The following is a 26,279-nucleotide window of genomic DNA, read 5'->3' as shown; positions in this document are numbered from 1 at the left end:
ACTGATGTTGGGCTTGGTCACATGACTTTGACCAAAGCAACGTGGGCAAAAGCACCCGTCCTGAACTGAGGGCTTCAAGGGCGCATTGGGTTTCTACTCGCCCTCCTGGGCCCCTGCAATCTGCCATAAGAAAGGACGGCCAGGAAAACTCCAGCCCTTCAACCTGGCCCAGGAATGAGGATGTTAGGCACAGACCTGGACATGATTAGAAACCTGGAGTCCAGTCTGGTCCAGCTGAGTCCAAGAGAACCCAGCTAGATTAGCCAACCACAGCAGACCTGCAGACCCAGGAGTGGAAAATCAGTGTTTGCTGTCATTAAGTATTGAGATTGAGGCTGTTTGTTATGCAGCAAACACTGGCAGATACAAGTGTGGTGGGAAAAATAAACTTTCCCCCAGGGTTTTCCTCTTATTGAACCTTCATGCCATACTTATCTTCATTAACCCATGGGGAAACTGAGGCTGTGAGAGATAAGGCAACTTGTCCAATGTCACACAACTTGTTTTATCATCAGTATCTGCCAATAGGGACAAATCATCAAGTTTCACATGCTCATTCCCATAGCGACTGCTCTCTGACCTCCCAGAGGCCACCATCCCTTCATCTCATCCACTGTGCAGGCCTTCAGGCCCCTTTGGACCCCACCATCTCTCCAGCAAGCCAGAACCTCACTGTGGCCCCCAGAGCCACTCTCTCCATGGCACCCTCCACTCCCTGGCAGCCTGTCCTCCTGTGGCCCCTGTCCTCAAAGCTATGCGTCAAGATCAGCTCCACGATCACCTGCTGCGCTGGGCAGGGCTGGAGGAAAGCAGAGCTGGTGGTGCAGCAGCAGGCAGGCGGCCCGCACATGGTCACTACCCTCTTACCCTTCCCCTCCCCCCTGGCTCCAGAAGGGCCAAGTGACTTGCCCTGGAAGTGGCAGAGGCAGGACTTGAACCCAGATCTCAGGTTCCATCCTCTAAGTTCTATGCTCCTAGACTCTGAAAGATTGCTGTTCTCCTATCTCTCTGTCTGTGTGTTCTGGTGCCTTTGGCATGAGGCAAGCCTGTCTTGAACTCCATCCCAAGGGCCTAGTTACTGATGGATATTGTGTATTGCAAAGCCCTCCCTTCCTCCCTGAGCATCTGTGCTGGATAGAGAAACCCAGGAACATAGACCAGGACTGCCATTGTGGAGAATAATCAGGTACAATTTAGGCAAATTAAATACGAGCGTATCCTATGACCCAGCAACTTCACTCCTGGGCATATACCCCAGGGCTCACTTTGACAGCCCACCTATATGTGTTGTCATTCTTTGTGCAGCAGAGATTTGCAGGGAACCTGGATGCCCATCACCGGGAGAGTGGATAAGTAGTGTGGTCAAGGCATCCATGGGGTGTCTTGCAGCAGCCAGAAGCAGGAGCTTGCTGTGCACACAGCAGCATGGAAGAATCTTACAAAGATCCTTTGGTGAAAAAGGGGAACACAGAATGAAAGCTATGATATCTCATCAGTCAGTTTAAAATGCATGCGCCCAAAACAACGATACATGTTTTGTAAGAACATATTCAAATAAAAAGACACCCACTCAAATGGTTTCCTAGGAAGGGGAGAGTTATACAAGTACAACATGGGGACAGAAGGGATTAAAACAGTTTGTGAAGACACGGCTTTGTAGTGAGAAGGTGCTGTGGTTTTCATCACAGAGCCTGACTGTGAGGGACTGGTTCTTAGCTCTGCTGTGGCCTCTCTGATTTGAGCTGAATTAATTGCCAAAACATTCTGTGCCTCAGTTTCTTCCTCTCATTCCGGCCCATGGGGAAAATCACGAAATCTGAAGCTTGGTGTGAGTGAAGCAGGCAAAGTGTGAGACACTAGGGAGAGGCGGGGACTGGGGCACATGGGGGAAATACCCCTTCAAAGGCAGCAGCTTCCAGTTAGCTCCAGTTATAACCTCATGGGGTAACACAGGCCTTGGGTGCTAGAATTTTAAATTTTTCAGAAGGTGAAAGTCCAGATTCTTAGATGAAATCTGATTTTTTAATGTTTGTAACTAAGTTTTAAAACACCATGTCAGCTACAAATGTAAATCTTAGCTCCACCACCAACTAGTTGTGCGATCTAGAGTACAGTATTTAATTCTCTAAGACCAAACCAGTTTCCTTGCCCGTGAATGAGGATTCCAAGACCTACTTGCCGAAGTGGTTTAACGAACTAACAGAGCCCAGGGCATGGCTCCCAGTCAGTGAGAGCCACGGTCATCACGGTCATCATGCAGCACCTGCTCTGCTAACTGTGCTAATGCACTAGCAACTCCCATTTCTCAGATAAATAAAATGAAACTCAGAAGAATGGACAGTTTGACCCTGATTACACAGTCAAGAAACTAGACGAGGCAGGTAGAAAAAACATCCTTCCCAAATGTGATCACAAGGAAGAGGGAAAACTGAATTAACTTATAAATAGGTTAATATAATATGAATATAATATATAATATAATATAAAATTATAAATATAATATAAATAAATATAACATAATTTATAATAAATATATTTATATTATATAATAATATATTTTATATAATATGCAATTAATTATATATTATATATCTATTATATAATATAAATATATAATATAAATATATATAAATATCTATTATATAATATAAATATATCTATTATATAATATATAATTAATAATAATATGATATATAATTTTGTATTATAATTAATAATTAATTGATTTTAATGATGGTATATATGACATATAATATGTCATTATTAATTATAATATAATATAATATGATATATATCATATATATGATATATTATATATCACATATATGATATATGATATATAATATATATGATAAATGATATATTATCACATATCATTATTAATTATAAAATAACATAAATAAGAGTTTGGGGATTAAAATACCTGTAAGTAAAGAGAAGTGATTATTAATCTGTCTGACGCTAACAGGAGTGACAGGAGTCTCTAATAAAGACGTCTACAGTCCTAGAGGCAGGCAGACCTCGCCAGGGGGTGGCAGATGTCAGCTGATAACACACATGCCCGTGGGGTGCTGGCACTGGCTCCTACAGGCTCAAATCCCAGTTTTCCAAGAGCCCCAAGAGCTGGTTGTGAATGCAGCCACTCTGGCGGGAGCTGTGGTTAGAGTGTCTCCACGGTAGAAATTGGCAAACACTACAAATCATGGGTTTGTTTTCTTCCCTGGAGAACCGGTTGTCCAAGGTTTCATGGCACGTGGTCCAGGGACATCGACCATTTCGGCAAAATCACCCCTTCAGTCCCCAGAGACCAGACCTCCTGATACACCTGCCTTCCCTTCTGCATGGCCCCCATCTCCAGAAAGCAAGTTTGGATCAGGAAGAAATGCAGTTAGCACAAGACAGTGAATGATTCGTTGGCGGCACGCGGAGGGGATTACTGCTCAGTGAGGAAAAGCATGTTCCACTTAAAGATGGCGAAGGGTCAGACCACAACAGGGAGCTTCCGCCTGCTTTGAGGGGCAGGTGAGATTGTCTGAAACCAAGAAACGCCAGAAAGGGACAGTAGCAGTGTTCTGGGTGGCAAGTGCAGTGATAACGGGGAGCCCTCCGGCTCCCCAGTGGGGCCCACCCAGCCCTCTGGGGAAAGGAGGCTCTAACAGGAGCAGACAGGTCACACCTGCAGAGGAACTGAAAGTCACTGCTCTGAGGAACTGGGACCAAAGCCCAAGGCAGAAAACGGGCTGCGACGACCCCAGCTTCCATAGAACCAGCCTCATCCCAGAGAAGGGAGAGAGCTCTGGGTGAGCGAGCTCAACCAGGGGTGCCCACAAGTCCATGGGGCATGCTGAGAGGAGAGAGCCAGGACACCTGAGGGCAGGTCAGGGGGGATTCCGATTGTCACCGGGAGTAACAAGGGCTGTTCTGGAGTTTACAGTGTAGTGAGCTTGACGTCCATCGCAGGCAAGAGGCTAGACGAGATTACTAACAGCATGATCTGTGAGGAGAGGGAAGCAGGTGCTGGGCCTGGGAACGCACCAAATCAGCGAAACCTGTTTACCAGTGTATGGTTGCTGGCCTCACAAGTTAGGTAACTGGTTGCGTCTGATGAAAATCGTAGCTCAACGGCCTACAGCAGTCAGGCGGGTGATGTAAATGAGTGGAACAGGCTGGGAGTGAGGTGACAGGGCGAGGTGGGGATAGTGACACATCAAAGAGAAATGCCCCATTGAAAGGAGATGCTTCCACTCTGATAGGGTTTGACTGTGTCCCCACCCAAATCTCATCCTGAATTGTAACTCCCACAATTCCCACGTGTCGTGGGCGGAACCTGGTGGGAGGTGATTGAATTATGGGGGCGCTGTTCTCGTGATAGTGAATGAGTCTCACGAGATCTGATGGCTTTAAAAATGGGAGTTTGCCTGCACAAGCTCATTCTTCTCTTATCTGCCACCACGTGAGGCGTGCCTGTCACCTTCCGCCATGATTGTAAGGCCTCCCCAGCCACGTGGAACTGTTAAACCTCTTTCTTTTGTAAATTGCCCAGTCTTAGGTATGTCTTTATCAGCTGCATGAAAACAGACTAATACACACTCCATTCCAGCTACATCACCATGGAATAATCAAGGGTATCAGATGTTCAGATTTTTCAAGGAAAGCTGAAAATCCAGATTATTATGTAGAAATCTCTGATTTTTTAAAAATGCTTGCAACTGGTTCATAAGTTTTAAAAATATGGGTTGGGTGCACAGAACACTAAATCCAACATAAGGGCCACCAGATTGTGATCTTTCATCTGATATCTATAGGTTTCCATAAAGCATTTTATGGGGTTCATTTGTGATTTGGCTGTTGTTGAAGAGCACATGGAGAGAGGCGGGCCTGGCTGAGACCACACCAGTGTCAGTCCAGACATAGGCGTCTGTGCTGTTGGTTCCTCCTTTCGTTCACATCAGTAATGCAGATGAGGATCCAGGAGGCAGGCCTTCCAATGCGGGGCTGCCACCCTGCTAGGAGGATGGCACACATGCCAGGTGCCACAGCCAGGATGAAGCTGACCTCAATGGTCTGGAGTAAGGGGCTGGTGTAGCCATGGGAAGTTTAGGACAAAACAATCTAAAGTTCCAAGTCTAGGCTGGGCACAGTGGCTCACACCTGTAATCCCAGCACTTTGGGAGGCCAAGGTGGGTGGATCAACTGAGGTCAGGAGTTTGAGACCAGCCTGGCCAACACAGCAAAACCTTGTCTCTACTATAAATACAAAAATTAGCCAGACGTGGTGGTACACACTTGTAATCCCAGTTACTCCGGAGGCTGAGGCAGGAGAATTGCTTGAACCTGGAGGTGGAGGCTGCAGTGAGCCAAGATCGTGCCACTGCCCTCCGGTCTGGGCAACAGAGTGAGACTCTGTCTCAAAAAAATTAAAAAATAAATAAATAAAAATAAAGTTCCAAGTCTAGCTTTGCAGGAGCACATGTGAAAAAGACGATGGCATTTTAGTCGACGGCAAATACATTGTGAAGCTGGATTGCTATGTGGCCCCCCCCCGGTGCCACTGTCTGTGAGACCACACTCATGGAGGAGAGCCTGGTGGGAGGGTCAGTCCACGCTGCAGGGCTTGGGTTCTGAGATTCCCTTTAGGAAGGACAGACACCAGGTTGAGTGTGTCATGGGAGGGGAATCTGGGATGGCCTGAGGTTAGGAGGGGCGTGCGGAATGGCTGAAGTAACCCAGACGGTTTGGCCTGAAGAAACCTCAAGGGAGATCTGCTTGGGTTTTCAAACAGTTGAGGCTTCCATGTGACTCCCGAGGGGAGAACTGGGATCCAGGAGTGGATGTCATAGCAGGCCGATTTCTGCCCTATTTAAGGAACACACTAAAGATGACCAGAACTATCTAGAGATACACAGGTTATGGCCTGAGAGTTTCCTGGTGTCTGGCCCTGACCACACACCCAGCACCACGTCTCACCAAAGAGGAGCCTCGCAGTGGGTTGAGCTGGTTCAGAAGACCCTGTGGCTGACCACCGGCTAAGCTTGCCAGCTCCCATCCACGGTGCTGGTCCCATTTGGGCACCATTCGGTGGGTGCCCGTCTCCCAGCACTCCTGTCGCACTCCTTGTCTTTGACATGCATCCTCCTCCTGGAGCAGAATCATCCTTGGAAATCAGAAGTGAGACAACCAAGGCCGGGCGTGGTGGCTCATCCCTGAGATCCCAGCACTTTGGGAGGACGAGGCAGGTGAATCACTTGAGGTCAGGAGTTCAAAATCAGCCTGGCCAACATGATAAAACCCTGTATTTTAAATCTACTTAAAATACAAAATTTAGCCAGGCATGGTGGTACACACCTGCCATCCCAGCTACTCAGGAGTCTGAGGTGGGAGAATCACTTGAACCTGGGAGGTGCAGGTTGCAGTGACTGAGATCGCGCCATTGCACACCAGCCTGGGTGACAGAGTGAGACTCTGTCTCAAAAAAGAAGAAGAAGAAATGAGACAACCAAAAGCACCATGCCACTGATATGCAGCATTGCACGGCAGGTCGCAGCCAGTACAAAACAGATCAGAACAACTCCCCAGGTCCCAGCCAGTACAAAACAGATCAGAACGACTCCCCAGGTCCCAGCCAGTACAAAACAGATCAGAACAACTCCCCAGGTCCCAGCCAGTACAAAACAGATCAGAACAACTCCCCCGTCCCTAAATAAGTTGCATTGGAAGGAACAGACAGTCTGCCATTATTTGCACACAACAAGATCATGTACCTAGGGAAGCCAAAAGAATAAATTCAGAAACTATTAAAACGAATAAGAGAATTCAGACAGATAGTTAAGAGTATCCTACAGAAACTATCACTTTCCTACACACCCACAAAACCTAATCAGAAAATGTCATGATAGAAAAGGAAGATTCTGTTTGCAAAGGTAATTAAAGCTACATCACACTCAGTAACAGGGCAGGTTTAAGAACTATATGGAGAAAGCAGAAAAAAGATATAAAAGAAAAGCTGAATAAATGGAGAGAGAAACCATGATCTCAAATGGAAGGACTTGATGTTATAAGAACATAAGTTATCTACAAATTATCCTATTAATTACATGTAATTGCACAAAATTCCAGCTGGGATTTTTAGGGAACTTGACAAGCTGATTTTAAAATTCACCTGGAAAAGGAAATGCATGGCAAGCAAGGACTAATAAGAATAATAAATAGGAACTTAGTCTGCCAGATAAGGAAACACACAAGAAAGCCACAGTGATTAAACCTATGCAGCTGGGGCAAGAGTAGATTAATCTATCAATGGAACAGGAGGAGGTGTTTCAAATCAGATGAGGACTATGGAGGAAATTAGCACATGATATAATGGCATTGTGAATCAATGGGAAAAGGATGAGCTATTTAATACGGTGTTGGTTATCCATTTGGAGGGTGAAGTTATAGTCCCTATTTTATACCAAACATAAAAATAAATAAAGAGCTAAACATAAAAAAACATTAAAAATTGTTAGAAGAAAATAGTATTTTCCCTAAATAAGTAATATTGGGATGGGTGATTCATGAAACTCAGAATCCGTAAATGAAAACATTTGACTACCTAACGGTTTTAAACTTCCACATGACAAAGCGCACCATAAACCATGTTTAAAAACATTGTAGGCTGGAGAAAATACTTTCAGTATAGCTTACCCCCAAAATTAATATACAAAACATATCAAGGGTTTTTAAAATCATAAATATTTTTAAAAAGGAAAAAATGGAAAAAGAATATAAACAGGCAATTGACAGGAAAATAAACACAAATGGTGAATGCATATATGAAAACAGGCTCAGTGTCATTTCTTTTGAGACAGGATCTCACTCTGTCACCCAGGCTGATTGCAGTGGTGTGATCCTGGCTCACTGCAGCCTCAACCTCCTGGGTTCAAGTGATTCTCCTGTTTCAGTCTCCCAAGTAGCTAGGACTATAGGCATGCACCAACATCACTGGCTAATTTAAAAAAAAAAAAAAAAGTTTTAAAAAAATTTTTTGTAGAAATAGGGTCTTACTATGTTGCCCAGGCTGGTCCTGAACTCCTGAGGTCAAGTGATCCTCCTGCCTTGGCCTCCCAAAGTGCTGGGATTACAGGCATGTGGCACCATGTCCAGTCATTAGTGTCTTTTCTCTTTTTCTCTTCTTTTCTTTCTTTCTTTCTTTTTTTTTTTGAGACAGAGTCTTGCTCTGTGCCCAGGCTGGAGTGCAGTGGTGCAATCTCTGCTCACTGCAACCTCCGCCTCCTGGGTTCAAGTGATTCTCCTGCCTCATCCTCCTGAGTAGCTGGCATTACAGGCATGCGCCACCACACCTGGCTAATTTTTGTATTTTTAGTAGAGTTGGGGTTTCACCATGTTGGCCAGGCTGGTCTTGAACTCCTGACCTCTGGTGATCCGCCACCTCTGCCTCCCAAAGTGCTGGGATTATAGGCATGAACCACCACACCCAGGTCATTAGTGTCATTTCTAATGAGAGAAATGCAAAATAAAATGTTGTGATCACATATTTCACTCATTGTCTGATGAAAATTACACGCACTGGTAATGTCCAGAATTGAGATGCGTGGGCATCATGAGGGCCAAGAGACATTGAGTGAGAAGGTCACTCGGAAGAGCCCTGGGCAAAGCAATTTGGCAGTATTTACAATCATATATGCATTCCTTCAACCCAGTAATAGTTTTTCTTGGATAAAGCTTGTATGCACAGTCACACGCGAGCCTTGCTTATTGTAGCATCTGTCTTTTGTAGTAAGAACAACAAAAAAGAAAATCATCTATCTATGTATCCATCCATTATTGTTCAACCATTAAAAAGCAAAAAGATGTGTGAATGAACTTGGATTCATCTCAGGGACAGATTGCTAAGGGAAGAAAGCAAATCGCAGAACAGTGTATACGGTATTATCCCATTTACAAAAACAAATATAAATATACAAAACATATGAAAACAGTATCTGAGAAACTGTCAACGGTGGGACTAGGGTGGGGATTTGCAGGCCATTAGGGTTACCAATGAGAAAAGGGGGCCTCTAGTTCTGATGTATTTCCTTTGGTACTGTTTTAATTTCTTTTGACCAAGCTGAGGTATAACTTTTAAATGTAAAACAAAAAACAATATTTTAACAATTCTGTCTCCATTTTGGGAGGCCGAGGTGGGAGGATTGCTTGAGCCCAGGAGTTGATTCTTTTTTTTTCTTTCTTTTTTTTTTTTTTGAGATACAGTTTCAATCTTGTTGCCCAGGCTGGAGTCTAATGGTGCGATCTCAGCTCACTGCAACCTCTGCCTCCCAGGTTCAAGCGATGATCCTGCCTCAGCAGGATCAGCTACTCCCAAGTAGCTGGGATTACAGGTGCCCACCACCACCCCCAGCTAATTTTTGTATTTTTAGTAGAGATGGGGTTTCACCATGTTGGCCAGGCTGGTGTCAAACTCCTGACCTCAGGTGATCCACCTGCCTCAGTCTCCCAAAGTGCTGGGATTACAGGTGTGAGCCACCATGCCTGGCCAGGCCCAGAAGCTTAAGAACAGCCTGGGCATCACAGTGAGACCCCATCTCTAAAATACAAGTTCTATCTCAACACTCTTATGTATGTGCAGTCTTGTGTATATAATCTATCCCTTAACAAACAAAAACCAAAAACCCTCCTATAACAATATCACCTGCAACTTTTCTATGTTTAATGTTTGAGATCTTTCCAACTCACTACACACAGCTCTGCTTTAATTTTTTAAGCAGCCGCATAGTCTTCCACTGGCTGAACCACAGTGTATTTAAGTTCTCTCTTCATCACGGTTAGGTTGAATGCGAACCTAGGCAACATGAGGTTGTTTGTTAGGGCTCTTCTTTGACCCCTATTTGAAATAATGCTGCAGTGGGTGTCCTTGTATACATATCTTTGTCCACGTGACTTGTTGGACACATTAGGGGTGGGAGAACATTCCTCACTGGACACAGACATTACAGATGTTGATAGACATTGGCAATTTGCCCTCCAGAACATTTTCCGGGATTTGCATTCCCTCCCACGGTGAGTGAGACTGCCTGCCATTCCCCTCCCCCGCCCATGCATGGTCTTCAAACCCTAATGTGCACCAGGATCACCCGGGGATCTTGTTCAAACGCTGATTCTGAATTCCCAGGTCTGGGGTCTTGATCGTCCGCATTTCTAACAAGCTCCTAGGTGATGCTGATCTGCTGGCCTGTGGACCAGACTCTGAGCAGCAAGGCTCTAGAGCAATGATGCCCAGTGAAAATGTAATGTGAGCCTTACATACAGTTTTAAATTTTCTAGCAGCCAGATTTTGGAATTTTTTTTTTTTTTTTTTAAGATGGAGTCTCGCTCACTGCAACCTCCACCTGCCTGGTTCAAGCAATCTCAGCTCACTGCAACCTCCACCTGCCTGGTTCAAGCATTTCTCCAGCCTCAGCCTCCAGAGTAGCTGGGACTACAGGCACGCACCACCAGGCCCGGCTAATTTTTGTAATTTTAGTAGAGACAGGGTTTTACCATGTTGGCCGGGCTGGTCTCGAACTCCTGACCTCAAGTGATCTGCCTGCCTTGGCCTCCCAAAGTGCTGGGATTACCGGTGTGAGCCACCGTGCCCAGCCTTGGAGTTTTTAAAGATCGGGGTAAAATCAATTTGATTAATATATTTAACGCAATATGTCCAAAATATTAAGATTTCAGTGTGCAATAAAATTATCATGAGATATAGAACCTTCTTTTTGGGGGGAGGGGGCATATTCCAAGTGCTCTGTGGCCCCACGTGGCCTGTGGTTGCAGCACTGGCCAGTGCAGATGTAGAGAATCTCTCAGGCTCTACCAGGGAGGGGACACAGGCAACATTTGTTTCTCAGACTCTGGGGAGCAGCACAGGGAAAACGGGCCAGGAGGCAGAAGTAGGGTGCTCCAGAGGCATTCATAGCGTGTTCTTCTGCCAGGGGAGTGTGGCCTGAAGCCACCTCTGGGCAGGTGGCAGGAGAGAGCCAGTGGTGGGACCAGCTTTGGACATCATGACATTATTATTGACAAATTTTTGCAAATCTTTTCACCCCAAAATTGAGGACTGTCCATCTCTAACAAATGCCTCATTGAACACTTGATGTGCGTAACATAAAGTCTTTTTTTTTTTTTTTTTTGAGACAGAGTCTCACTCTGTCGCCCAGACTGGAGTGTGCAGTGGTACGATCTCAGCTCACAGCAACCTCAGCCTCCCGAGTTTAAGTTTAAGCGATTCTCATGCCTCAGCCTCCTGAGTAGCTGGGATTACAGGCACTCGCCACCATGCCAGGCTAATTTTTGAATTAGACAGAGACACAGTTTCACTGTGTTGGCCAGGCTGGTCTCGAACTCCTGACCTCAAATGAGCCGCCTGCCTCAGCCTCCCAAAGTGCTGAAATTACAGGCATGAGCCACCGCACCTGGCCTTACCATAAAGTCTTAAAGACCATTTTTAAGATGTCAAATATATTGCAGACTCTAAAGTTACATTTTAGAGAAACATATTTACATTGATAGTTTCCCAAGAAGGAAGGCTTATTTCCACGTCAGGGGATTTTACTTCTGTTTTGTATTTTCGATTTGAACTTCCTCACCCTCACTACTTTCCTAAGAGAAAAAGCAGAAATTATCAATATTTATCTGCAGTAATCCTTCTCCGTCCAAAAAAAGAAAAGAAAGATTAGACAAGAGAGGAATGCAGTGTCCCGTGAAGCCGTGTGAAGGAGAACCTGACTTCAGAAAGCCCTCAGATTGAAGTCTGCTTATTGTTCCATTTCTCTCAAGACACATTCTTTCATTTCTCTTTCTGTTTCTTCCTGGGTAACCATTTTTATCTTAGAGTCAAGATTATTTCACCCATGCCTTTTTCCATCCAGCAGGAATCTATGGAGCCCTGTCAGGGGCAACATGTCATGTGGGGCTGAGAATGAAGATGGGTGGGGGGGTTGCTGGGGGCTGGGCTGGGAGCGCCCCTAGCTACCTGGGAGCCACAGACAGTGGTGGACCTGGGGCTCCTTGGCCTATCTCAAGACGGAAGAAGGGACCGGAGATCGAGGGCTAAAGGGATGCTGTTGGGAGCATCCAAGGCCTCCTCCACCTCCCACGTTCAATGTTTGCCTTTGAAATAGCTGTTTCCTTCTGCCACATGTAATTGAGGAAGCTCGACCCCTCGCTGTTTCCATTTCCCCTTTCCTTCTCACCCGAAGCAAAGGTCCTGTATTTACATGCAGCTCCGTTTAAACGCCTCCCCTTCGAGAATTTAAACACACATCTTTTGGCACTGCACACCCATATAGATGGCTTTCATCATTACACACGCTTATCAATGCTAAAAACCTGTGCTAATCATTATGTTTCAAAAGCCCTCGTGGTTCTACTGGGCCCAGGAACGCAAGCAATCTCCAATTTCCCCATTGCCCAGAGCCTGTGAGGGATATTTTTATCCTTAATTACATATCCCTAAAATGCTCTTCTTTCCAGCTTGCTTCTTTTCTTTTTATAAAACTCTTGAGGTACTCTGGGGAAGACAGAAGTGACAGCTGGCAGGCAAGCCCAGAGTCCCCAGCCCTGGAAGCAGCCTGGAGAGAAGCTGCGTGGCGGGGCAGGGCCTGGGGCAGCTCCCCGATGAGCCTGGCATTCTTCTGGTGCTACAGAGACAGTGCAGAGCAAGATAGACAAGGTCTGGGCTCTCATGAGACTTACAGCCTCGTGGTAGAGACAGATAATACATGAGTGAGTCAATACATAATCAAGATAGTTGCTGTGGTAGAAAGAAGAACGGCCTCCGCCTCCCAACCCCTCCTTATCCCTGGAACCTATGGCTGTTATGTACCACAGCCTGGGGGAGATAAGGTGCTCATGTGCTGGCCTTGAGGTTGGGAGAGGATCCCGAATTATTCAGCTTTCCCAATCTATGTTCAAGAGTCCTCATAAGGGGAAGAGGGAGGCAGAGAGTCAGAGCCCTAAAAACATCATCATGAGAAAGACCTGACAGGCCATTACTAGTTCTGAAGACAGAGGAATGGGCCACGAGCCAAGGAATGAAAGTGACCCCTAGAAACCAGAAAAGGCGAGAACAGGGATTTCCCCCTGAAGCCTCTGGAAGGAGTGCAGCTCTGCCAACACCTTGATCCGAGCCCAGTGAGAGCTTCTGGACTTCTGGCCTGCACAACTGCAAGATAATACATTTGTGTTGTTTTAAACCCCTCTGTTTGCTGAAATTTGTTATAGTGGCAATGGAGATGAATCCCCTTGCAGACAGCGATAAGGGCTATGAAGAAAAAACAGGAGTGCAATAAGGAGCGGCCATGGGACAGGGCATGATATTAGATGGGAAGACCTGGGAAAAGGCCTTGGAGGAATCCTGTTGGCCAGTCAGCCATGTGGTGACCTGGGGGACAGAGTCCCAGGCACAAGGCAGGGCAGGTACCAAGACCCTGGGGGCAGGAAGGTGTTTAGTGTTGTAAGAGTAAGTATCTCCCCAGAGCCTTTGTCACGGGAGAAAGCAGTTCTATCATCTGGTTTCCCAAGCAGCCAGTGGTATCTTTCATGTAGACTTCCGAGTTACTTTTCTTTGAGACGGAGTTTTGCTCTTGTCACCCAGGCTGGAGTGCTGTGGCATGATCTCGGCTCACTGCAGCCTCCGCCTCCCAGGTTACAGTGATTCTCCTTGCCTCAGCCTCCTGGGTAACTGGGATTACAGGTGTGCACCACCACACCTGGCTATTTTTGTATTTTTAGTAGAGACAGGGTTTCACCATGTTGGCCAGGCTGGTCTCGAACTCCTGACCTCACGTGATCCACCTGCCTTGGCCTCCCAAAGTGCTGGAATTACAGGCATGAGCCACCAAGCCCAACCCCGAGTGACTTTTAATCTGCTTGTTGGAATGTCTGTTTTCTGTCTTTAAAGGCTGGGACTATGTTCTCATGTTCTGTCCTTGTGTCTGTGTGAGGCGCTGAGAACTCTTTTTAGAGTCTTGTAGCATATATTTGTGAGAGATGTTTGGATTTTGGAAAACACATTTCTCCATTTCAAGATTTCAGACCCTTTTTCCTGCCAGTCATGAAGGGCATAAATATGGTGGAGAGATGGGTTGAGCACCCTGATGGCCACCAGCCTGGCAGGGTCTCTTAACTCAGACAGCCAAGAAGAGCAGTAATGAAGGAACTACTCTTCCATGGCAAATCTCTTTATAAAAATCACTAACTGCTCATGTATGGATTAATTCAATATTTGGGAGAGAAATTTGGATTTCTCTCTCCTGGGGTTATTCAAAATGAAGTACAATCTGCTAAGAACAGGGCAGATTAAGTTTAACCTCAGAGGTTTTGTGGGCATTGAGTGGTCAACAGAAGCCTCTTCTCAAGCCGGTCCAGCTGGGCCTTTCATTCAGGGGATGGCGACGCATCCTCTGTCCTGTGCCCAAGGGAGACCCTCACCCTTGTTCTCAAGGCCCCCACAGCTCACTGGGGGAGACAGACATTGGGCCGCCTACCACCCCACAATGTGAGGATGTGGACACTGAGTGGGGGGATTGTTTGGAAGCACAGAAGAGGGGGTGGGCACCTCTCAGATGGTTCTTTGGAAGGCATGGCTGGGCCGTTCATTTCCTCCTACTTGAGGGGAGCTCCTTTCACTGTAGAAGTTTCCTGAGACCCTTCCACCTCAAGATGTAAAAATCTGGGCTTCGGAGTCTAATCGTGAAAATTGCTTGTCATTGGTCTCTAGATTGAACATCCTGTGAAGGACGGACTGTCTCTGAGGCTGGCTGTTGTATTACTATGTTCAGTTCCCAATTAATATTTACGGAGTAAATGAATGAGCTGTCGGGAATCTCTAAGCTGTCATTCTGACCCTTAAGGAATATAGTCAGAACACATGGCTGTAACACTCACTGGACTTGGCTTAAAAGTAGAGTCATCTTGGGTCTCATTCAGGAAGGATCATGGCTCAAATAACTGCAAAGCCCTTAGCTGGTTGCATAGCTGGGGAACCTCGGGTGGTTGGAGAAACAAAGACCAGTAGCGTTTGTGTGAAGCTCACCCTCCAGCCTGCAGGGCACAGAGCCACAGCATGGCTCCAATGACATCCCTCTTCTGTCACAAGTTTTATGAAACAAGCAAACAGTGTTATCGCATCTGAGCCTTTGTTTCCTTGAATTTAAAAATGGGAATAGTAATCATAGCAACAATAGTAGTAAACCGTCCCCCAGGATTAAAGAACACAGATGAAGTGCCTAGCTCCTGACAGGGGCTCAACAAAAGGGAACCAGGCCAGAAAGGTATGATAAGATAGGTCCCAGGTGGGAGTTGTGGGACCTCCCTCCGGTCCCTCCTGTGTCCTCAAGGCTCTCTCTTGTCACCTGGTGGGACTCCAGGCACCCACCCTCGCCCTCACCCCGACTCTGTCTTCCTCAGTTATCCAAAGCAGCAGTGACGTTCGCCCAGTGAGCAGGCACAGGACAACCCCAGTTCTCAGAGGGTCCCAAGGCAGACAGAGTCTCAGGGCCCTACTTGGTGCCTCCGTCCCCCATGACCTTTGCTCCTGGGCCCTGATCCAGGTACTCGTCCTCCTCTCCAAGGCCCCTTTGGATGGCCTTGCTGCCAATCCCAGGACTCCTGAGTTTTTTGTGTCCCGAAGTCTCAGCCCTTTCTCCCTCCCCTGTGCCTGGTATCCCTAGCTCTTGGCCAGTCATGGGCCGGGGCCTCTGCCCAGTGACCCCGCGTTGGTGCCGGTGAGCTGACTGGCCTCTGTGCATCCTCGCCATTTTGAAACAGTCATCCATGGAGTCACGTGTCAGACATAAGCTGAATGTTTACATAAACCATCTCTTTTAGTCCTCACAATCTCCACAGGAGAGAAGTACTGCTGGCCTCCCAGTGTTTCTGAGGAGGAAACAAGCTTGAGAGAAGAAACTGCTTCCCCGAGGGAACCAGGACATTACACCACCCTGAAGACCCGAGGAAGAGCCTTCTCTGGAAATGTAGCTGCTGGAACTTGTCTCGGGACATCTTGGGAAGCATCGGCAGCCTCACGTGGACATCAAAAGGCAAGGCCTTTAGGACCCAAGAGTGAAAATCTCAGGAAGAGGAGAAAGATGAACAGATGACAGGGCCAGTGAAGCCCGAAGACCAGCCAGGCAAGGCAGGCTTGCAACAAAATGAGAACCTCGGCCGGGCGCGGTGGCTCACGCCTGTAATCCCAGCACTTTGGGAGGCCAAGGTAGGCAGATCACAAGGTCAGAAGTTTGAGACCAGCCTGGCCAACATGGTGAAACCCTGTCTCTACTAAAAATACAAAAAATTAGTGGGGGATGGTGGTGCGCGGCTGTAATCCCAGCTTCTTGGGAGGCTGAGGCAGGAGAATCGCTTGAACCCAGGAGGCAGAGGTTGCAGCGAGCCGAGATCTCGCCACTGCGCTCCAGCCTGGGTGACAGAGCGAGACTCCATCTTGAGGGAAAAAAAAAAAAAAATGAGGAGCTCAATTCAATGCTGAAATGAGAATCCACTTTGGAGGGAGCTACAGCAGAACTGAGTCCAGAAAAGAGAACCCTTCCCGAAAGCAGAGGAAGTTGACCAAGGCATGAAAAGCAAGTCAACAGATAATGGCCGATCCTGTGAAGGACAAATTTAAGATTGATAACCGCAGCAAGGGTGAGATAAATCATAATTTAAACGAAACCTGTAGCACTTCCTATCTTTTTAAAAGTGGCAGAAGAGTTAATTCAATAAATATTTATCAAGCATTCACTATATGCTAGGAATAGTTCTAGTATAGACAATAAATAAGTCAATAAAAAATGTATATTTTAAAATATAAAATCAGGGCTGGACACGGTGGCTCACACCTGTAATCCCAGCAGTTTGGGAGGCCGAGGCTAGCAGATCACAAGTTCAATAGATCGAGACCATCCTGGCCAGCATGGTGAAACCCTGTCTTTACTAAAAATGCAAAAATTAGCTGGGTGTGGTGGCACGCACCTGTAGTTCCAGCTACTTGGGAGGCTGAAGCAGGAGAATCACTTCAACCCAGGAGGCAGGGGTTGCAGTGAGCCGAGATTGTGCCACTGCACTCCAGCCTGATGATAGAGAAAAATAAAAATAAATGAATAAATATAAAATCAGATAGTCACAAGTGCCACAAAGAAAAGAAAGGAGGGTAAGGGGTTAAAGAGCAACAAGTGAAGGGTGGGGTGACTGTTTTTCTGGGGTGATCAAGTGAGACCTCTCAGAAAGACTTTCATCTATTTGATAAACCCTACGTGGCCTCTTGCAAATCTGGCAGACACAATTAGACCCGGAACCTGATCTCGGGGCAAAGTCAAGATGAGAAACGAAACCATTCTGCAATAAGCAAGAAATCGAGATGCCTCCTCAGTGCACAGACATTGTTAAAACACTGACTGATTTTTGTGCTTTTTCTGGTTAGGGTTGGAGAAAGAGATGTTGAGCCTGAGGATGTCTGACAGGAACATAAGTCATTAGGAATGTCTGGGACAGGGCTGGAGCAGGTCCCAGAAACACAACACAGGCTAAGGAGAGGGAAGACCCAGGGACTGCGTTGTCAGAGCATGGCTCATGGGCATTTGGTGCAGTGAAACTCGATATTCAATTTGAAATTTTCACTTTTCTGCTCTGAAATTCCCCTAGGATAGTTTACACTTTTGTATATTAGGACACTTTTAGCTGTTAGAAGACCCTAACTCAACTAACTTGAGCAAAACGGAATTAATTACCTCACAAAACGGAAAATCTAGAGGCAGGGCAAATCCCAGGTTACTTCATTCTGTTCAGCGAATTCAAGGGCATCATCCAGGACCCAGGTTCACTTCTCCTTTCCGTGTGTTGGCCTCACTCACCGGCTACATCTCCTCATGGTTACAAGGTAGCAGCAGAGACCCAGCTGTCACATCCTATGGCAGCTTCCAAAGGTAGGAAAGAGGCTATCTTGGCTGGCGTGGTGGCTCATGCCTGTAGTCCCAACACTTTGGGAGGCCAAGCCAAGCAGATGACCTGAGGTCAGGAGTTCAAGACCAGCCTGGCCAACATAGTGAAGCCCCATCTGTTCTAAAAATACAAAAATTAGCCAGGCATGGTGCAGGTGCCTATAATCTCAGCTACTTGGGAGGCTGAGACAGGAGAATCACCTGAACCCAGGAGGTAGAGGTTGCGGTGAGCTGAGATCATGCCATTGCATTCCAGCCTGGGCAACTGGAGCAAAACTCTGTCCCAAAATGAAAGAAAGAAAGAGGCTATCTTATCCCTATGTCTGTTTTTAAGACAAATAGACCTTTATTAGAAGCCCACAGAGCCCTTCTCTTCACACCTCATTGGTTATACTTGCATCCTATTCCCCAATCTAAACTTGTCAGCTACATGGTGCACATTGATATCAGTTCTAGACCACTTTGGGTAACAAGGACAGGAAACAGGCCCATGATCTGGGACAAGGTGAACCAGAAGGCTCTGGAACATGGAGAAGCAAGGGCAAAATGGCCAGTGGGGATGGGGAGAAAATAAAGACAGTCATTTGGAGGTAGAGATGACAAATGGCATGGACACTCTTTCCAGAATTCTCTGACAAACTTGGGAAGGGATTAGGGATCTTGCAGCCACACAAGAGGGAAGGGCTTCTCGGTCACAAGGGCATGTGTACCTCAGGAGGCTAGAAAATGAGGGGGAGGCTTGGCTTTCTCAGGGGATTAGGAGAAAGATGCCAGAAGAGCTGGAATAAAAACTTACTCAAAGACCTAACAGAAGAAAGGTCTTTTGTGTCAAAGAACAGAGTTTGCAAAGTGAACAAGTTGAACACACTGCAGGCACTATCAATGAAAGGAAAATGACAAAGCTGGAAAAGAATTCCCACCAGCTTCAAAGTAGAAAAAAACAAAAACATGGGTCCCCTCTATAGGAACCAGCACAAGTTTGGCCTTGGATTTTGTACTCAGAACTATTCATAACGCTACACACTTTTTTTTCTTCTTTTCTTTGAGACAGTCTTGCTCTGTCACCCAGGCTGCAGTGCAGTGGTGAGATCTCGGCTCACTGCAGCCTCTGCCTGTCAGGTTCAAGCAATCCTCCTGCCTCAGCCTCCCGAGTAGCTGGGACTACAGGCATGCGCCATCACGCCCAGCTAATTTTTGCATTTTTAGTAGAGACGGGGTTTCACCATGTTGCCCAGGCTAGTCCCGAACTCCTGACCTCAGGTGATCCACCTGCCTCGGCCTCCCAAAGTGCTGGGATTACAGTGTTGAGCCACTGTGCCTGGTCCGTAACACTACCTTCTTGAAGGCAGTGCTGAACCTCGTATAGGATTTTGAGTGAACAGTTGGTTCCAAGAATTTTATATCTATCAAATTACTCTTGAATGTGTAGACTAAGATGTTTTGAGATGTTCAGAGGCTTGGAAAATAGATCTGTCCATATTCTGCAGTAGATAGAAAAACCAATTCAAAATGCAGGCTTCTAGAAGGTGAGTGTCATAGCATAAAGGAACCCCTCCACCAGCACGGACCCCCACAGGGCCCACTGTCCTTGGCATGGCTGCAGAGCCCACACACGCAGCCCTGGTAGGCTTCTGTGCCCTAAGCCTTTTCTGCGCCCCTTGTTGTGCAACTTCAGGAAGTGTGTTAGAGCCACATCCTTTGCCCGGCGGCTCAGACGGAATCTTTACTTCACTCGGTGACCACTCAGAACAATAACAGCTGCCACTTGCTTCCTGAGCTTAATAACAATGGCTCAACCGTTCACCTCCCGGATGCTTGTGACGGAACAGCTTTGAGAAAGTTGTTTTGTTTTCCCTCTCCAAAAGCCATGCCGCCCAGAGATACGTGACAGCCACCGTCAGGGACCAGGGACTTGAGTCACGAGTGTCTCTTCTTTAGAACTCACCAGAATGGCTCAGGTCACTGGAGTTTTTCTTCCAAATCCAGAAAGAATAATGAAAGGTTCTACGAGATAGATATTTTCTAACTCTTCATCTAAACTTGCATTAAAACCCGGGCTCTACAGAAAAAGACAAAATTTAGCTGGGCATAGTGGTGCACACCTGTCATCCCAGCTACTCAGGAGGCTGAGGTGGGAGAATTGCTTGAGCCCGGGGGCAGAGGTTGCAGTGGGCCAAGATCGTGCCACTGCATTCAAGCCTGGGCTACAGAGCGAGACCCTGTCTCAAAAACAAAACAAACAGAAACACCTGGGGGTGCTCCCATCTTGACTCAAACAATCAATATCCTAGATACAATCTCAACCTCAAGAAAAGACAGGAAGTTCACAGAGAACATTGATGTGATAGGGGATTATGGGTAGTTTTAATTTTCTGCTTTATTCCTCCTGGTGGGAAGGATGTCAGAAAGGACACAAGGGCCAAAAGGTTGTAGGATGGAGCCGAAGGGCCCCTTTTGCTTCGACTGTGGCCCTGGGTTTGAGACAACCATTTATGCGACACGTCTGAGGCTACTCCAGGCCTCCCTAGCCACCCTGCAGCTGGCCCATGAGGGCGGCTTGCAGGGCTTCAGACTCTTCCTCACTCTCCCAGAGAGGGGCCATTTCAAAGGCAGCAGCAGTCTCCCAGCTCAGCCTGCAGCGAGCAGCTCAAGATGGGCACCGCTTCTCTTACAGGAGAGTCACTTCCCTTTCCAAGTCAAGAAAGGAGTTTGGGCTTTACAAGAAACCTGCTCTCTTGGTGTGGGAGAGTCAGGCCTGTGGGGCTGAGCCATCCTGCCTTCCTCTGGCTTCGTGCAGGGCTCAGAGCACTGCCCCGACCCTCCCCCAACCAGGACAAGCAGTGCAAGCCAAGTCCAGAAGGTTCTCAGAGTTTGAGTGGCACAGCAGCTGTTGAACAACTGCTTAACGGTTCCAGAGCCTACTTAGGTCCCTGAAGACACGAAGCCCACAGCCCAGAGAGCAGAGCTGAGGGAGATGGAGTTCCAAAATTTACACCTCCTTCCCCACCACTCCCAGCACTGCCTAGAATCCTCTAAAGCACCTCCAGTTCCCCACTGTCTCCACCGTCCTCCTCGGCAGCTTCCTTGTGCTGGGAGGTATGTGTGTGATCTCTACTTTCCAGCAGTTTCTTGGTGGTCCTTGTCCAAGGCCACATGGCTGGCCAAATTGGACTTGAACCCAGATCCCAGCCGGGAGTGGAGTCTGCTTTCATTCTAGGGGCGCCTTGCTGATTTACCACAAGGGACAGATGCCACCTGGGATCAAATATTATCTACAACCGTGGGAAGGACAAGAAGCCAAGCTCTCTGAGAGGCCACATTGCCTTGTCTCCCTGCCCTCTGGGCAGAGTCCTGGGCTCATCCTTCCCCAGGAGACTCCAGCCAGGCCTGGAAACACCTTCTAGGCTGGAAGGAAGAAAGCTTAGCTGGGGAGGCCGGGAGGCCTGGCTGTGAGTTCCAACTTCCGCAGTTCTCAGCAACACTCATATTTAGAACGAGGGGGTTGGATGAAGTTACAGTTTGCATCCTGCCCTCCCATCTCAGATTTTTTTTTTTTTTAAGTCTGTGAAAGATGGAGTAAGGGAAAAGAGTCCCCCAGGTGAGGTGGCTCCTCTCCCTGATTGATACGGGGTTGTCATGGGCTATGACATGTGGGCCAACTCCATGAAGCTGGTCTGCAAAGAACAAAGATGAGATCTTTGGTGTTGACAAGAGAACCAGGAAAAGAGCTAAAGTTACTAAACTAAGAAACAATGAAAGCCTTTCAGAGCTTCACTTGGCAAAGTTTCAGTCCAGATTCTTATTTTGGGGAGCCTCGTGTTCTGGTGGCACTGAACAGGCTCAGGTGTCAGGAATGAGTTATTTAGAAACTGTGGCTAAGCTTAGAAAAGACTGTGAGGTTTTGCCTCAACATGAAAAGAGGAACTCGAGTTAAAATAGGCAGAGATCAATAACTGCTAAAGCTTCCCCGAAGGGCTCTGAGTCTGCTTAATTGGGCATGAGTGTGCACTTGGTCCTCAGTAGACATCTGCTGTCATTTACTCTTGGAGGTAGATTCTCATAGGTGAGTCCACCTAGGAGGATCCTATGAGAATTCTCCTTTAATTCACCTTGAAGGGAAACCTCTTCAGACCACCTGAGCCCACGGTTCCCTGTACCACGTTGGCTACTGAGGAGGTCACGGGCCTAGTGCCAGGGTCAGGAGCAGATATGTCCAGCAGGGCTGCCCTTCTTCTATGAAAGCTGCCCACCCACTGCCCTGGCTGAGCAGAGACCTTAAGGAGCCAACTCATGGCTGCCCCATGACTCTGTCCGCATCTCCGAGAGGTAGAGGGGTGCATCTGCTTGAAGACAGCCAATTCATACATAGACTGGCAGCCCCTGAGTGGCCCACACAGAGAAAGCCATGGAGGCTGAGCCATCAGACTCCTTCTTAGGACTGGGGTCTGAGAAGGAAGGCTGCTGGCGGGGAAGAGCGGCCCCACAGAGAAGAGCTGAGCCATGGGAGAAGCCGCGTGCAGACCCTATGCTCTTCTGGTCCCAAGGCCCTAGGGCGGCCTTCTGCTTCCTGGCTCTGCACATCTCCACAAAGGCGGCCCACCCCTTAACCCTTACACAGTCAGCCAAGGTGAGTTTCTGTTCCCTGCACCGCCCCCACCCCCCCATAGTCCAATGAGGCCCCGGATTTCATCAGCAGTTCCCAGGGTCACAAGACGTCACAGTAGCAAGAGCGTGATGGTGACAGAGAGGGGCAAACCGGAAACGCAGTCTACACATTTACAGGCCGCGGGTGCCAACTCTACTAGAAGCCACAGTCATGTCTTTTCCAGTCATACTTAAAGTTTTCTTCACTTTGAAGGAAGAGAAGAAACCACAAAGGGGAAAAAGATCAAAAGCATCGACCAACTTTTAAATTAAGAGAGTTTGCCGACTCCTCTCAGCAAACCACCTGTCACAGATGCCAACTCTGCCAGAATAGCTCATGCCCTCCTAGACTTGGAAAAAATGGTAGAGGTCATTGAAGCCAACAGCCTGCCCCAGACAGGGCTCCTCTCCGCCAGTCACATCCCACACATGGTGAAGAGTCCATGTCAGAGACAGACATTCTCATGGCAAATAGCTGCCAAGCGCTGGAAAGGGCGTTCTTGTACTGGGTGTGCCAACATCTGCTCCTGGCGACTACTAAGAACCGGGCCAAACCTGCGGGCGCCCTAGGCCAGTGGAAAGCCTTCCAGCAGATGTGCCTTAGAGGCTGCAGCGGATGCAGGGGCAGGAGGATAAGGCAGCTGGCAGCAAGGCCAGCCTGACTACACGGGGAGTGGTTCTGTTTGAGCCCAGACTCACATCTCCCAAGGAGGCCTTGCAGGAAACAGCCCCTGGACCAGGCCGCATCACACACGCCCCTTGGGTTTCTCGCAGCCACATTGCTCCTCGGACCAATTCCTTCCATCTTCATAAACCGTCTTCCTGAGGGGCGTTCTCCTCACCACGCTCTCCCTCTTGACAATTCCTGGGGGATGTTTGCCCCCAGGGACTTGCCTGTGGTTTGCTCCCACCTTGAGTCCAGCTCCCTGTCTACTACTGCATCCTAGTTCTGCAAAAAATGATTCATTCCTTTCAAGCTTTGAAACCGGAGTGTATCCCGCCTCTCCCCTCCCACTTCCACTTTCTTTTCAACCAAACTTCTCCAATGCCGTCATTGCTCTTCCGTGACATGATGTCCAAACCTCTGTCTACCCTGGCTACTCTGCTTGGGACGTGGATGCACTGCAGTGTCTCTTACTCTAGTCCCTGAGAACTGAGTATCTCTCTCTCTCTCTCTCTCTCTCTCTCTCTCACACACACACACACACACACACACACACACACACACACACACACATATCCCCCCGCCCCCCACTGGGGATGTGGAAACTTTGTCTCCTTCCTTCTTGCCACCCCCATGTGCTCTTCATGCAGCCGGATAAGAATAGCTCTCCTGGCTTCCACACACTCAGTTGTCACATTTTGTGGCAAAACAAAGCCTTTAGTAAACCGTGCTTAGGGTGGCCTTCCCCGGCTTGGATGGGTGCAGCTGATTTTTCTTTTTAAATTTAACTGCAACCAGGTGGGGTGGCTCACGCCTGTAATCCCAGAACTTTGGGAGGCCGAGGTGGGCAGATCATTTGAGGTCAGGAGTTTAAGACCAGCCTGGCCAACATGGAGAAACCCCATCTCTACCAAAAATACAAAAATCAGCTGGGCATGGTGGCAGACGCCTGTAATCCCGGCTACTCGGGAGGCTGAGGCAGGGGAATCACTTGAACCCAGGAAGTGGAGGTTGCAGTGAGCCGAGATCTCACCACTGCACTCCAGCCTGGGTGATAAGCGTGAAACTCCGTCTCAAAAATAAAATATTTTTAAAAAGTGAACTGCAAGTTTTGCACATTTTGACTTTGCATGGTGAAATGCCGTGAGTATCAGCCTCGGACAGAACAGAGTTCTACAAATGGAAAGGCTCTGTTTTGTGCTAGTCTCGCAGCCCCTCAGAAAACATGGTCTGTTCTCCTGTAAGTTCACCTCTCTTCTCTCCCTCCTGAGCCACTTCCTCTCTCTCCTTTGAGAGATGAAGACAACAGTTGGCCAAGCCACAGCCCTTCCTTTCCCTTCATCTCTGGGCAGTCTGCTTCACCTTTGTTTCCTCTTCATACCCATGGACCACAAATAGCCCGTGGCATGCAACTCCGTCCTGTCACAGAGCAGGGTCACTTAGAGGGCCACAGTTTACCAGCTAAGCCACCCCACAAACTCCAGGCTCAGCCAGGCCTTCATGTCCGGCTACCTGTGCACGCGCTTTCTTCCTCATCGTTTCCACCCCTTCTCTGCCAGTATCGACTGAAGTCAGGTTCAGATTTCTAGGTTTATAAAGGACTCACCTGAACAGTGAATTTATCATCTTCATTGGGCAGAATTCTGTAAGTGTAAACGCAATTCTGATACCTGAAATAGATCAAAGACTTTATTAGAACCATGCAGAAAAACCCGGTTTCCTCTTAACTGAAAAGACAAGACTTCCAGACACAGCTTGAGGAATCTGAACACAAGTCTCTGAATTTTGGAGCTGATCGTTCTCTAAGATGGAGGTGAGCCCTGACGTCCAGCAATCCTGGGCTGAGGCACTCTTGTTCCCCCACTGCTTCTGCACTCAGAGCACGAGGAAAAGGTGGGGTGGGGGGTCATTTAGGTGGGGACCCGGCAGCTACAGGGTCTGATCCAAAGGAGTCTGCCACATGGAGGGGATTTCTTAACCTCTCAGCTGCCAAGAATATAAAGTAAGAGGGGGTGTTTGCGAGTCAGCCACGGTGGCTCACGCCGGTAATCCCAGCATTTTGGGAGGCCAAGGAGGGAGGATCACAAGGTCAAGAGATTGAGACTATCCTGACCAACATGGGGTGAAACCCCATCTCTACCAAAAATACAAAAATTAGCTGGGCATGGTGCCGTGTGCCTGTAGTCCCAGCTACTCGGGAGGCTGAGGCAAGAGAATCGCTTGAACCCAGGAGGCGGAGGTTGTAGTGAGCTGAGAACGTGCTACTGCACTCCAGCCTGGCGACGGAGCGAGACTCCGTCTCAAAAAAAAAAAAGGAGGGGGTGTTTGAAGAAGAAACACGATTCCAGTGGGCCCGGGCATAGCGGCCTGTGGTGAATGGGAGCCAGGCACAGCCACAGAGGGTCCACCTGGCCGGGGCAGGGATCACTCGTTCCCGCTGAGCTCCCCGCCGCTCCCAAATGGCTTCCTCCCCTTGGACACTGTGCCCCGTGGATTATCCTCCAGGGACTGGCCACCAGCCCTACCGAGACCTGGATTTGCCCCAGCAGCTGGAGAGCAAGTCTTGGGATTGTTTCTAACAAGAAAGTCCTAGGAATCCCAGACTCTCTTCTCTTTCTAGAAGCTCTACCTTCCTTTGGCACAGTCATCCCTAACGTGAGGAGGAGACGGTAGTTTTTACTTTCCTAAAACCTCTGAGAGGAAAAGGGAGCTGTCAAGTGCTAGCACCTTGTGAGAGGGGCACACTGGGGTGGTCCTCAGCCTGCTGAAACCCTGGCAGCAGCTAACACCCATGGAATCCATCGGCTGCTGAGGCCAGCAGGCTGTCAGGAGATCGGGGGAAAGCTATTTGGATTTTAGGCCCTTACTTAAAGCTGCTGGTCTGTTCCCACCCACCATAATCTTGCCCTGTTTTGCTACTTCAGATTCTCATGAGCCTGGAAGGCTTGCCCGGCCCATAAAGCCCTGTAGACAGGACCAGCCTCTGTAATTAAGCC

At 47.9% G+C, this 26,279-nt stretch overlaps 1 protein-coding gene across 1 annotated transcript in view; it reads right to left on the bottom strand.

The window, feature by feature from the left end:
* The window catches only part of LOC105473898 (inositol polyphosphate-5-phosphatase D), a 152,759-nt gene that overhangs the window by 107,276 nt on the left and 19,204 nt on the right, over positions 1-26,279 (bottom strand). The window contains exon 2 of the mRNA XM_071073577.1: positions 24,890-24,953. Within this exon, the coding sequence (XP_070929678.1) occupies positions 24,890-24,953 (64 nt within the window). The remainder of the gene's footprint in view (positions 1-24,889; positions 24,954-26,279) is intronic.

This window comes from Macaca nemestrina, chromosome 11, assembly GCF_043159975.1.
Source record: "Macaca nemestrina isolate mMacNem1 chromosome 11, mMacNem.hap1, whole genome shotgun sequence".
Lineage (NCBI taxonomy): Eukaryota > Metazoa > Chordata > Mammalia > Primates > Cercopithecidae > Macaca > Macaca nemestrina.
This window is presented reverse-complemented; position numbering and strand designations above follow the sequence as displayed.